General features: G+C 36.6%; 1 protein-coding gene across 5 annotated transcripts in view; it reads right to left on the reverse strand.

Annotated features, from left to right (window-relative positions):
- Positions 1 to 368: 368 nt before the first annotated feature.
- osbpl9 (oxysterol binding protein-like 9) overlaps positions 369 to 12,339 on the reverse strand; it is a 30,496-nt gene continuing 18,525 nt past the window's right edge. For 4 of the 5 annotated variants that reach the window (XM_083553801.1, XM_083553800.1, XM_083553803.1 and 1 more), the window contains 15 exons: positions 11,065 to 11,164; positions 10,676 to 10,780; positions 9,195 to 9,354; positions 8,749 to 8,855; positions 6,390 to 6,508; positions 6,219 to 6,304; positions 5,777 to 5,954; positions 4,496 to 4,580; positions 4,060 to 4,170; positions 3,909 to 3,972; positions 3,658 to 3,798; positions 3,486 to 3,564; positions 3,284 to 3,375; positions 2,102 to 2,237; positions 369 to 1,972 (listed from right to left, as the gene is read on the reverse strand). In XM_083553801.1, coding sequence (XP_083409927.1) covers positions 1,898 to 1,972; positions 2,102 to 2,237; positions 3,284 to 3,375; positions 3,486 to 3,564; positions 3,658 to 3,798; positions 3,909 to 3,972; positions 4,060 to 4,170; positions 4,496 to 4,580; positions 5,777 to 5,954; positions 6,219 to 6,304; positions 6,390 to 6,508; positions 8,749 to 8,855; positions 9,195 to 9,354; positions 10,676 to 10,780; positions 11,065 to 11,164 — 1,638 coding nt within the window. In that variant the 3' untranslated portion in view covers positions 369 to 1,897. Of the gene's footprint in view, positions 1,973 to 2,101; positions 2,238 to 3,283; positions 3,376 to 3,485; positions 3,565 to 3,657; positions 3,799 to 3,908; positions 3,973 to 4,059; positions 4,171 to 4,495; positions 4,581 to 5,776; positions 5,955 to 6,218; positions 6,305 to 6,389; positions 6,509 to 8,748; positions 8,856 to 9,194; positions 9,355 to 10,675; positions 10,781 to 11,064; positions 12,314 to 12,339 lie in introns of all 5 variants that reach the window. The other variant, XM_083553804.1, reaches the window with a different exon arrangement.

Raw genomic sequence — 12,339 nt, forward strand, 5'->3', positions numbered from 1 at the left:
GTCTTTCAAAAATTTATCCTATAACTCCACAAGCTACATGCAATCGGACACAAATTCAGTATGTTATATATATATATATATATATATATATATATATATATATATATATATATATATATATATATATATATATTCCGAATCTTTAGCAATGCGAGCCGGTTCATACAAATGACTCATTCAAAGTAACATCATTAGTATTTCATTGTTTAAACAGAATAACACATCAAGTTGCTGTTCTCGGTAATTAATAAATAACACAACACATCTCAGTCAAATTATATTAATATATATATATATATATATATATATATATATATATATATATATATATATATATATATATATATATAAATAAAAAGACACTCAGGTTGGTCTCATTGAGATTTAATATTTTTGCATCAATAAACATGAAAATTCGGTACAATCAGTGGTTATGTCAAAATGAGAGGAAAACAATTTATAGACTGCTTTTGCAAAGCAACACTGCATGACAGTGAAATAAATGTATGTATATGGCAAGGCCTCGATATCAATTTTACAAACATAAGAAAATGTTTTTTTTAATAATCTATTTTCTGTCCACCTTAATTCACTATGTTTGCTGAAAATGAAGAATCCTTCTCAACACCATCCTACCCATGAAATCAACACAAGTGCAAAGTTCAACACTCTGTCATAGTGTTGATCCTAATGGCTGTACTACAGCATTGCTTTACTTTTAGACTTACATTATGCCTGTAGAGTCCATCTGAAGACCATAAACCGAATTAAAACCGTTTTCAAAATATTACAATTAAGATTTTTTAGGTAATAGATATGTTTAGGTATTTGGTAACATCTGTTATAATTAAAGATAGAATAAAAATGCAAATCTAGAGGAGGGGAGAGAGGGATAGAAATGAAAGATGTTTATTTCAGGCATTTAAAGATTACCATTGGCTTATTACATGGCATACCCTGCATATGTTGCATAATTATGCATTCATACATCCATTGGACAGCGCTAAAAAACAAAACAAAAAAACAACTAACTTACTCATTTAAAACAAAGAGTAGTTGAATTGGAATGGACTTTCAGCATGATCATGTATCAAGTGGAGATAGCAATTCTTCAGATGTAACCTGCTCATTTGTAATTTTTCCTTTCTTAACTGGTCCTCATTTGCAGCTACACATAATGCGATAACCTTTTAAAAGGACAAGAGCATGAGTTTTTTTCTCTAGTTAATGACTCAGAGACAGAGAGAGAGAGAGAGAAAGAGAGGGGAAGTAAATGGAATGGTTGTTATGCTGACATTTTCAAATTCATACTTTCAAACCATTACTATTGCAGATGAACAAAAATTCAAAAAAGGACATTATATAATATATAATTGTAAGTTCTATAGATGTATATATAAATATCTGTAGCTAGCTGTAGGCGAGCCAAGTTCTTCCATGTTGCAGTTCCACCCAAGGCTTTTAAACATCAGGAGATACAGCCTTCATTCCTCAGTCACCTGATTCCCTGAGATACAGAACGCTGTTTTTAGTTTGTTCGATTAAAACCCCTTCTACTCCGCAGTGGGAGACTCATGCCTGTGGGAATGCCCCACCCTGTCGAAACAAAAGCGTTCGTTTGGCTTAAGGAGCCATTAACTACCTCAGTGTATTTCTGTGGTGTGGGATTTTTTCCATTAGAAGGAGCAGTGGAGCATGGAAGTGGTGCAGTTGGCGAGGAAGGAGTACTTTTTTGTTTTTATTTGATATTTACTTGTATAGAGTCTAGTTCTTATCATTCATTTCCAAAATGCAAAGCTGTGTAAATGTTCATTCATCAGTCATTCCAAGGCTTCACATGAAAGGTGAATTGTAAAAGAGTTCTTCTCTCAGACTCCATTGTTGCAGAGAGGCTGCACTAGTGTCGTAGTGAGGCCATTCTCTTCAGAAGAGGTTCGTCGTAAACCCAGCATTCACCATCCTCATGGAACAGCTGCAAGAAAGAAAAACAATCCAACATCAGGGAAAAATAGAAAGAGTCTTTTTAAAAAGAGTAAATTGCCTTCTTTAAAAACATCAATTGACATCAAAAAACACATTCAAAGACCGGAAACCAACTCACTCTTGTCTCCCACTGAACCTCCTTCTCCTTCCTCTCCCTGGCCTCAGCCCTCTGTTTCTCTTCCAGACGGTGCTTGGCCTCTGTGGCAGCATCAATGTCTTTCAGCTTTAGGTTCAACGTCACATCCTTCCACAGACTGACAAGCCAAAGGAAAAATAGCTGGCATTACAAATAATCATTAAAGAAGCAGCCATAATAGCCTACATATTATTATCTTATATAATGTTGTAAACAACAACAGAACTGTAATAAAGAATTGTCCAAAATATTAAAATCCCTCTCAGTTTAGAATGACTAAGGTATAAGTACACTTTATTTTTCTTTATTTGTACTATGTACATTTTTTTTAAAAAATGTTTTTCATTTAGTAGTCACTCTTCTCGAATACAACCGGTTTTTCGGTCCCTATCTAGTCGTACTTTGGGGTCCATCTGTATTCAGTAAACTAATGAGTTTTAAAGTGAGGTCTAAGAACTCCTAGCTCTCTTTAATTATAGCCAAGTCTTTGATTAAAAGAGGTTATATCAATGAGTTCTTATAATCATTAAAATGTTTAACTGGTCACTTAAACTGAATAATTTACTCAAACCTGCCGATAATTCAAAAACATACACTTATAAATAATGTACTCTTAATATAATGTATTTTCTGAGGAATAAAAAGCTATGTTGCTGCAATAAACACAATCATTTATAATCATAACAGTTTATGAATTATCCAGATAAGTATGTGCTTATAAAGGTATGGGTATCTATACAGATTTTGGTATCCAAAAGGTCTGAAAAGCATGTAGCAAGTTAACTATACAAAATGATTGAGCATTTCTGAGTTGCAACAGAAAAGTGCCTGACGATGCCACCGACAGCAAAAACTGTGCTCTTTGTGTGGGAGGGATACTTTCTGTGCCATCAGTCAGAGTGACACTAATCATGTGTGGGCTTTTGTAACCTCATGTTAGGAGGGCACCTAGTACTTCCCCCTGAGCAAACTACAAATTAGTCATCGGGAATTGGTAAATAAACAAATTGGGGATGGCAAAGAGTTCTACAGGGTGTTTTGTAATTAAAGTTACAATGCAATAAAAAGTGTTAATTTCCTAAAAGTGTTGTGTTAATATAGGTATGGAGTCTATTGGGACATCCTGGGCAAAAGTCACCAATGTAAATGAGAGAAGATACTCACCACCTTGATTCATATTCTAACTGATCCTCCAACTTTCGCACCTTCTTTTTAATAATGCCAATTTTTCTTGTGTCAATAAACACAGTGTTTTCCTAAGACACAAAAAGCAAATATAATATATACACATAATAAAGTTTGCTTACACAAAAGTATTTTTTGTAAATATTACAATCAAAAGGTTGCTCTTTCTCATCTGACTTACCCCAGAAGCCCATTTTGCATACATTACTCCATTCCATTCCCCTTCAATGGAGCAGAATGATTTCTTATCATTGGGGCCACTGCAAGAGTGTGAATATGTCAGGGCATACAGGGATAGAGACATCATAAACCATGACAAATATATTTTACTGTTTACTGCAAAATGCACTCACAATATGTCTGCAGTTATTCTGTGTTTCTTTCCCCCATAAAAAGGTTTGGTGTGGAACACTATGTTGGCACTGTAGCCAGATTTGGAGCAGGAAATATTGCACTCTCCACCTAATTCCACCCATGGAACGGTCAGGATCGATCTGCAGGGGCACATGCGGGATAATGAAAGACAGCATCCCACTGAGGCACAAAACACAGAAAATCTCTTCATGTGATGTGAGGATGGAGAACCAAATGGTTGAATCCTCACCTGCCATAGCCATTTGGGAAAGTCAAAATGTAGTGTTCATCATGTTCTAGACAAGATACACAGCCTGCAGCAGACAAGAAAAGATCAGGAAAAGATGCATTAGCACCGTTATACCCAAACATAGTCATAAAGTGTCTGTCTCTTTGCCTACCTTGGCCAATATTGTGTACACCAATGGACATGCCAAGGAACTTGGATTTGGTCCAAATATGTGCATTGAACTGAATTTTCTTGCTTATACACTCAGCATAGAAGGCAGATACTGCAACAGCAAAGCCAGAAATAAGCATCACTTCAGAGGTTTCCTCAAGAGACAAAACAACTGTTCTTGTAGTCTATACAGGTTTACAGCTGCTATAATAACAGTTTCCTTGGTGCAGGACTATCAATCATCATAATACTTATCCTTTCATTTATTATTATTATTATTATTATTATTTTGTTTGTTAATTATTTTATTACTTCAATATTTAATAAAATAAATATTTAGATGGCCACATAGTTAAATAGAGTTTTCTTGACCACTTCAACAGCAATGTGGTTAGAGGCTTTTTGTTTGTTTGTAGGTATTAAAATGGAGTACTTACTTGGTGGGTGGTGTGAAACCTGCTCTGCCACAAATGACACACTGCCCCTGCTACAATATGGCACTGGCCCTTCTGACATAGGTTCCTGTCCAAAAAAGCACATGTTCGTTTGAAAAAAGCCACTATTTGAAGTGTTAGTCTGTGTTCACATGTTGGCAAGGTAAGGTGTAACAGATTATTACTGCTGAGCTGAACCAATAAATGTTGCTATGGTGATTTGGCAGAATATTGCATTAATTTGAATAGATAATCCAGTAAAATCATGATCTTCAAATTACCATGGTAACGTACACACCTGTGGGTGCTCATTTACTTAAAAAGATATGGTTAATTGAAAATGGAAACAGGTTCATACTCGCTCTTATTGTCTTGTATGTCAAGTATTTATATACGTTTGCTTTTAGGAATAAAGAAATACTAGTCACACATATTTCAAGTACCAGAAGAAGAACTGCAAATCCAACTCATCATACAGCAATAACAGTTTTCATAAGACAGGAAAAGTAGAAAGCATCCATTACCAACATGTGAACATAGTACCCTATTTTCCGGACTATAAGCCGCTACTTTTTTCCCACGCTTTGAACCCCGCGGCTTAAACAATGAAGCGGCTAATTTATGGATTTTTCCCGGTTTCACAAGCTTCATGCCAAAAAACTGTGTCCCATAAAATTAGACTAATGAAATTGCCGAACGGGTTCAAGTGAACCAATGAAATTCTTTATATTAAAAGCAGAGGCGCTCCCACTGAATCAGGCCGCACCACATCATAAATATGGATGAGGTTCCTCTGACGTTTGACCTGCCGCTCACTCAGACTGTAAACAGGATTATGCGAATCATTCGTCACGCTGAAAACAACCGGGCATGGGAAAAAAAAAAACGCACTTCACCTGTGTTCTGAGCTGCACGGCATCGGGAGAAAAGACTCACCGATGTTGATTTTTAAACGCACGATGATGCCAAAAGATAAACTGAAATTGTTGTGAAAGGAAGGAGGAAGACAGTGACCAATGACTTTCTTGGTAGGCTACTGTTTAGATACAAGCCATGTTACAGGCACTGTCTTTCGTTAAAGCCTGTGTAAAGTTCATTAGTTTCAATGTAGACACCTGGGGCTTATGGACAGGTGCGGCGTATTTATGGTCAAAATAATAATCTTTGTCAAATTCAGTGGGTGCGGCTTATATTTGAGTGCACTTAATAGTCCGGAAATAAACATTAGATGAACAAATTCCTGGTTTATTTGTATTGACAAATTTCATATTATCCCATACATACCCCAGAAGCAGGCTCCTCTGTATCTGAAGGAAGGTCCCAGTGGCAATAGAATACCTCTCCCAGTATAGGGTTGTATGGTTTCTTAGCCACAGAGCCTTTCCGTCCAGCGTGAAAGGCTGAAAGATACCACCTCACCACCTGCGCCATGCGCTCCCGGGGCTCTGACTGTTCTGCAATGCTGAGGATAAACAGACAAAAACAATGAGTTAATATATTTTTTTTATGTAGGTCACAAAAGCACATACCTCATTCTCAACATTAAATTGAGTTCTTATAGTTTTAGAATATACATCCACTTTTCCCAATTTCTACTACAAAGTTGGAAGCACACAACTTCCCCGGATGTTTTTTCTATGCTGTAAGATCATCTTTTTCCTTCACACAGCAGACCACTTTCACATTCTCTGGACATCTAGGTGCAAAACACAGTTGAATGCTTTACCTGACGAAAAGATCTGGATGTGCAAAGAAGTCTGCATACATCTCCAGCAACGACCTTCTCTCCAAGATGAATGTAGGTAAAACCACCTAGGGAAGACATTTTCAAGTTCATAGAGAGAGGACAGACAAAGAAAGGGAGCAGTAGGCATATAGAAGTAGGGTCAAGAATTACTTTGGTGAGGTCCATTCCTAATCGGACTTGTGAAAGCAGATGCATAATGACGCTCTTGTGTTCCTCCACCGACTCTCCCTCACCATCGTCATCCCGCTCATCATGACTGTCATACTGATCTGAGCAAGACAAAACACACAGTAATTCAGACTGAGCGCACATAACCATGTGCTCCACATATCAAGGTTCAGTGTACCTGTAAATGGGTACGTGTGCGTGCGCGCGCGCGTGTGCGTAATCTGCTAGCGATTTTCAAATGCAAGTATTCATGTATGAAATTCTGCACTTACAGTCGAGGTCTAAACGGATGTATAGCAGGTGAAGAGGTCAATAGTGGAAGTTTAGTATTATGGGTAGACGTGTGTGCTTGTACATTTTCCATGCGATCACATGACATACATGAGATGTCAAACGATACTACGGAAAATGCTATTATGTGGGATCCAATTACACCATAAATAAATGGTTCATTACCCATGCAAATGAAAACGGGGATTCCGTTGTGGTTAGCTATTCACAAGCATGCATACTGGTATACATGATAGCAGTGAAAAAAAAAAAAAGCAAACAATACCATCTCTGGCATACTATATGACTGGCTACCATATAAACTTAAACCCTGAATAATAAATTGCATTAGTGAAAATAGGAGGGTCAAAGTATCAGCTCCCTTTACAAACCTCATCAGTATTTCCGGCAGCTGGATGTCAATCCTAAATATTTTACTTTACATATCTCTCCTCATATTGGTTTTATATTAAACACATTTGACTTATTTGTATAAAATGTAATTTATGTGGGAATAACTTTTAAGGTATTTGATAACTATGTGTTGACCTTCCTTATAATTATTTGAATGTATATGGCATTACACTAAACGCTTGTGCAGATGTATGGTTTAAAAGGAAAAGTGAAAGTGTGAGATTGTATCAATGTAGTATATTTGCTATTATAGTTATAACTTTTGCATTTACTTAAATATCTGTTTATAGCTTTATAATTTTTTAATACCATACACTGGCGATCAAAATTAGAGAACAATTTATAAACAATTTAACAATTCTAAAATAATGTCATCTTCACTGCTCTTCCGTGGACAACCAGCCTTCTTAGTGGACTTGAATAAGTTTGTGATGTTGTAAAGATTTAATATTCTTCGAATCACAGATTTGGAACGACCAACCTGCTGCCGGAGGCTTTCAGTCACTTTAGAACGGCCCACTATCTTGCAGAGTCAGTGAAACTGGAAGGTAGGCTGCCAGTTAAATAGGGGTTAACAGATAATCAAGGAAATTAGCACCAGGTGCCAGATTAACACCAATAACTGGGAGGTATCTGAAAGTGTTCTCTAATTTTGATCAGTGTGCTTTCTGGAAAATAATGTTTTTTTTAAATGCCTTAGTTATTTTGTGGAAAATGTGTTGGCATGGTATAGACAGGACAAAAACTCCCTCAACTGTTGAGCAGTGAAGATGACATTATTTCAGAATTATTCAATTGTTTATAAATTGTTCTCTAATTTTGATCGCCAGCGTACATACCGGTAACCTGTTTTTATCATATAAACCATCTGGCAAATACACTTGTAACCTGTAAATGTATTGCAGTACACTTTTGGACCTTATCAAGTGGGTGAATGATCAGTGTACATTTAAACTGCTTGAAAGTACATTAAAGGCATTGCTTGCAGTTGTATTTTTTATTAAATTATTAATCTCTTCTCATTAAAAATGACAAATTTAATACTTATATGTAGTCCTATATACACACACAACCAGGCATCTTTTTTTATTCACTGTAACAAAGAGGAGGTGTGGTCATACTGAAAACAGTGTCCCATCAGATGCCCTTTTTCACCTATGCATAAATGCAATCATTTTCAATTTGCCTGATTTTTAGTATACCATGTTACTTATTGGATACTCATCATCATTGTGTGTGTAGAAGTATGCAGCTATGTTTTCAAGTACCCTTTGTGGCAGAACAAAAAAGTCCATAGTGTTGAGTCTGTCCTGATTGATCTCCTAACACTACAAAGTTGATGGAACCAAGACAAATGTCCTGTTGGTCAGAGTGTGAGTGACGTGTGTGTGTGTGTGTGTGTGTGTGTGTGTGTGTGTGTGTGTGTGTGTGTGTGTGTGTGTGTGGATAATAGTGTAGAATGTGTTGTTCACGCAGTGCAGCATTGAGTGGGTTAGGCTTAGGGATGATAGGAGTTGAATCAGATCCAGCTTTACCTGGACTTTGGGTTAAAACGCAACCTTATATATTTTCATGTCCAGATTCAATAGAGGGACCAAAAACTGCAGGAAACTTTCTTTTCCTTTCTTTTTTTAGTCATGTATATATCTTCAAATACCTGCATCAGTTGTGCCATTGGACATAGAAGAGTTAAGGGATTCGGTGGTGTCCGGTCGCTTGAGAGCTGCATTTCCTTCACTGTTAACAGCAGGGGTCCTGGAAGGGCTGTAGCCAAAAGCAACAAATGTAAAACAATACTACACTCTACTGCCTACACAGTGTGTGTCTGCAAAGCCATATGGTGTAAAATAAAAATGTGTGTAATATCATGCTGCAATTAGGGAGGTCTCTTGTTTAACCATTGTTAGTAATTGAGTTCAATCCATTGTTTGTAGAATAACCTGTGTGGGATTAATGTATAATTATCTCTATGCACTATTTTGGTAACAGATCTGTATTTATGTGTGTGTGTGTGTGTGTGTGTGTGTGTGTGTGTGTGTGTCTGTGTGTGTGTGTGTGTGTGTGTGTGTCTGTGTGTGTCTGTGTGTACACATTCAAACTCACTCAATGCAGTGTTTCGGTGAGACACTGCTCTGGTAAAATTCATCAGCGTCGTAAAATTCATCCTCACTGCTGGAGTAGGAGAAATCTGGGACAGTGTGGGCTGGCACATTCATGTGACTGGGGGAAGTGACACTGCTACTGGGTGCAGAAGGACCACTCCCTATACACACACAAAAGAAAAAAAAAAAAATAAGTAAATGGTATGGAACATTTTAAATACCGTGGATAATATTTCTTACATTTGGCAGCTACAATCATCCAAGTGAGCAATGCCCAAGTATGCTAATGGCACTCAAAAACCCAACAGTCACACAAAAAAAAACACCTAATTGCTAGAAGCCTTAACTAATGAGCTATTAATTCCAATATGGCACTGTGATGCTAATTAGCAAATCATTAAATATTTATCATTTCACTTATCATTTGGTACCACCATTCTTTTGTTTATTCAAGCATTAAAACCATGTCGAAAATGTATTCTGGCAGGAAAAAAAACATATTATATGACTAAGTATAGATGAACCATACCTACCTCTACCCATCTACTTAATGCATACTAAAGGACCACTCATCTCCTCCTCCTCTGTTTAGTTTGCAGTTTTCAGGCTGCACTCTCTATAGAGCTCATTACTTCTTGCACCATTTCAGCAAAAGTATAGGAAGTGTGACTTAAGCAGCACTAATGACTGTTAGAATAGAGCTGAGATTCACTGCAGAGAGGTGCTACACACTCATATTAGACATGGGAAAGTACAAATGCAAGGAACTGACCAAACACATTCGGGGGTTTATGTCATGTATATTAAATTTAATTGAAACAAAATTAGAAATAGTTTAACAATCAGCTTGAAAATTCTTGTTTGGTTATTAGATTTAATCTGGGTATACTTGATCATTTTTGGGGACATGCTTGGTGCAATGCTTGGTCTTTAATGAACTTATATTGGCACCTTTACATTTACATAACAAAGGGTTGTCTGCCAACCACATGGAAAAGAATGCAATTTGATTATGCTAATATATAAGACAGGTGGGGAAAACCCTTTACTTAGTATAACATATTTACATATATCATGTATTTGGATATTTTTAGGCAGACTGACCTCACTGGCTCCTAGCAAACATTATTTTTCTAAGAAGATGGTCTTTACAAATGTAAATAAAACACTTAAAGTTATTTTGATGAAAATATATTTATGATGGTGTTAAAAGTATGTTATAGGCCAAAAAAACATGATTTTGGTAATTGTTAAGCAATAAATTGAACAATAAAATATAAGCCTTTTAAGCATTAATTTTTCTGAAACCTTTTTTCCCTCTTTAGAGAGTTAGCCAAGCAATGGCTTCTTTTCATTTTATTTATTTTTCTGTTTCACACGTATTTATTTTTTTCCTTTATAGCATCTTGCCAGGACATGAGCTAAGATATAATCATGTCTGTACTTTTCCATTACATAACATCTTAGAATTGCAATCTGTACCTGTGCTGTTTGGGGTGGGCGTCTGAAGGCTGCCCATCACCGTGACGACGGGACCCATGGGAAGAGAAGAAGGTCTCTGTTCTGCTTTACACACCTGAGCCCCATCTACATGTTTGAACACACACAGACACACACGTGGTATCCTCTCAACACACATGCCTGCATTTGGCCACAACATAAGGTTATATTTGTTTTTCTATAACTATATAATTACAATATAAAACAATATAACCATATCATTATATATAATATAAGTCATGTAGAAAGGATATTTGTATATTCATATTAGTTTTGCATTAGAGTAAATTGACTACTTGTTTACAGCAAGGCAAAGAAATAGAAGATCTGAAAGTGTGCATAAGTGAAATTAAGAGAGAACAAGGTAATACCTGTGGGGAGGGTGGTCTGCGTTGGCATGGCAACGGCACTGACTACAGAGGCATCCAGGGGGCTGGGTTGGTGAACTCCATCCACTGGGTTTATGGTGCTCTGTAAGGTAACACAGGAAACACACACACACGCACTCTCAGAGGACATCTCTTCTACAATGTTTCTCCTCATTCTCTAGAAATGAATGCTATCTATTTCTATCTGAGAAGCTATATTTCATATTACAGCAGATGATTCTATTCAGCAGAATGGTGGGTTTTATTCTATTTTAAAGAGGTGCAGAAAACAGGTTTATTAAATTGGGATAAAAGCTAAAATGTACTCTTTCCGTTTGAACATATACGGCTAAGGTGAACAGATTACAAATGACTCGTTTATGTTGTGATAATTAAGACCTGCAATAAATCATTCTGCAGAATGGTACATTAATGGGTATTTATAAAGCTGCAGTTTGATCTTGTTTGGGTCATTGCACTAGACACACAATCTAATTATACAACAATCACTACAGCAACACTCTACATTTTTAATGCACCAATACACACACACACACACATACACACACACACACACAAGCAGAGGAGACTCAAATACAGGCTGTTAGCTCAGCATCCATGGTGACAAGTGAAGTCCATTATACTAAGACTGGACATATGATGCAGGTAAATCATTTTCTGCGGTATCCATTGTGCAGACCTTACAGCAGCTGTACATTCAAGAAATGAAGGAAAATGGGAAAACATGCAACAGAAGGAAAATGGAAGGGAATTTAGCATGAAGTGAAACCTGTCTGTTTACTGGAGCAGGGTTATGATGGCAGCCATCAACACGAATGCAATTTGGAGAGGTTTTTTTTTCCTTCCGAGACATTCAGTCCTGATTATGTGTTTGCAATTGGAACAGTCTCCCCAGTTTTTCCATATGGTGAATTGTGCCAGTCACTTTTAATTAAAATCCAATTAGAAAAATTTGACTTATGGTGATGGGAGGCAGGTAAAATTGGCTTAAACCAACTGGCGAGGTGACATGGAGAGCAAAAAGAGAAGGTTAAGGAGGGTATAGATTGATTGGGTTAACACTATAGCTTCTTATAGTTGAGTCCATTACAAAAGTGCTTCTTATTTACTTTGAATATTAGTCTGGATTGTGTAAGATCACGTTTTATTTTTATAATTATGTAATATGTTACACATAGTCAGATGCCATATTAGGTTCTTGGTTCAATCCTGAACTCAATTTACAAATTTACTCCATCCAATATCCTATATGCTATA

Source organism: Silurus aristotelis, assembly GCF_946808225.1.
Source record: "Silurus aristotelis genome assembly, chromosome: 11".
Classification (NCBI taxonomy): domain Eukaryota; kingdom Metazoa; phylum Chordata; class Actinopteri; order Siluriformes; family Siluridae; genus Silurus; species Silurus aristotelis.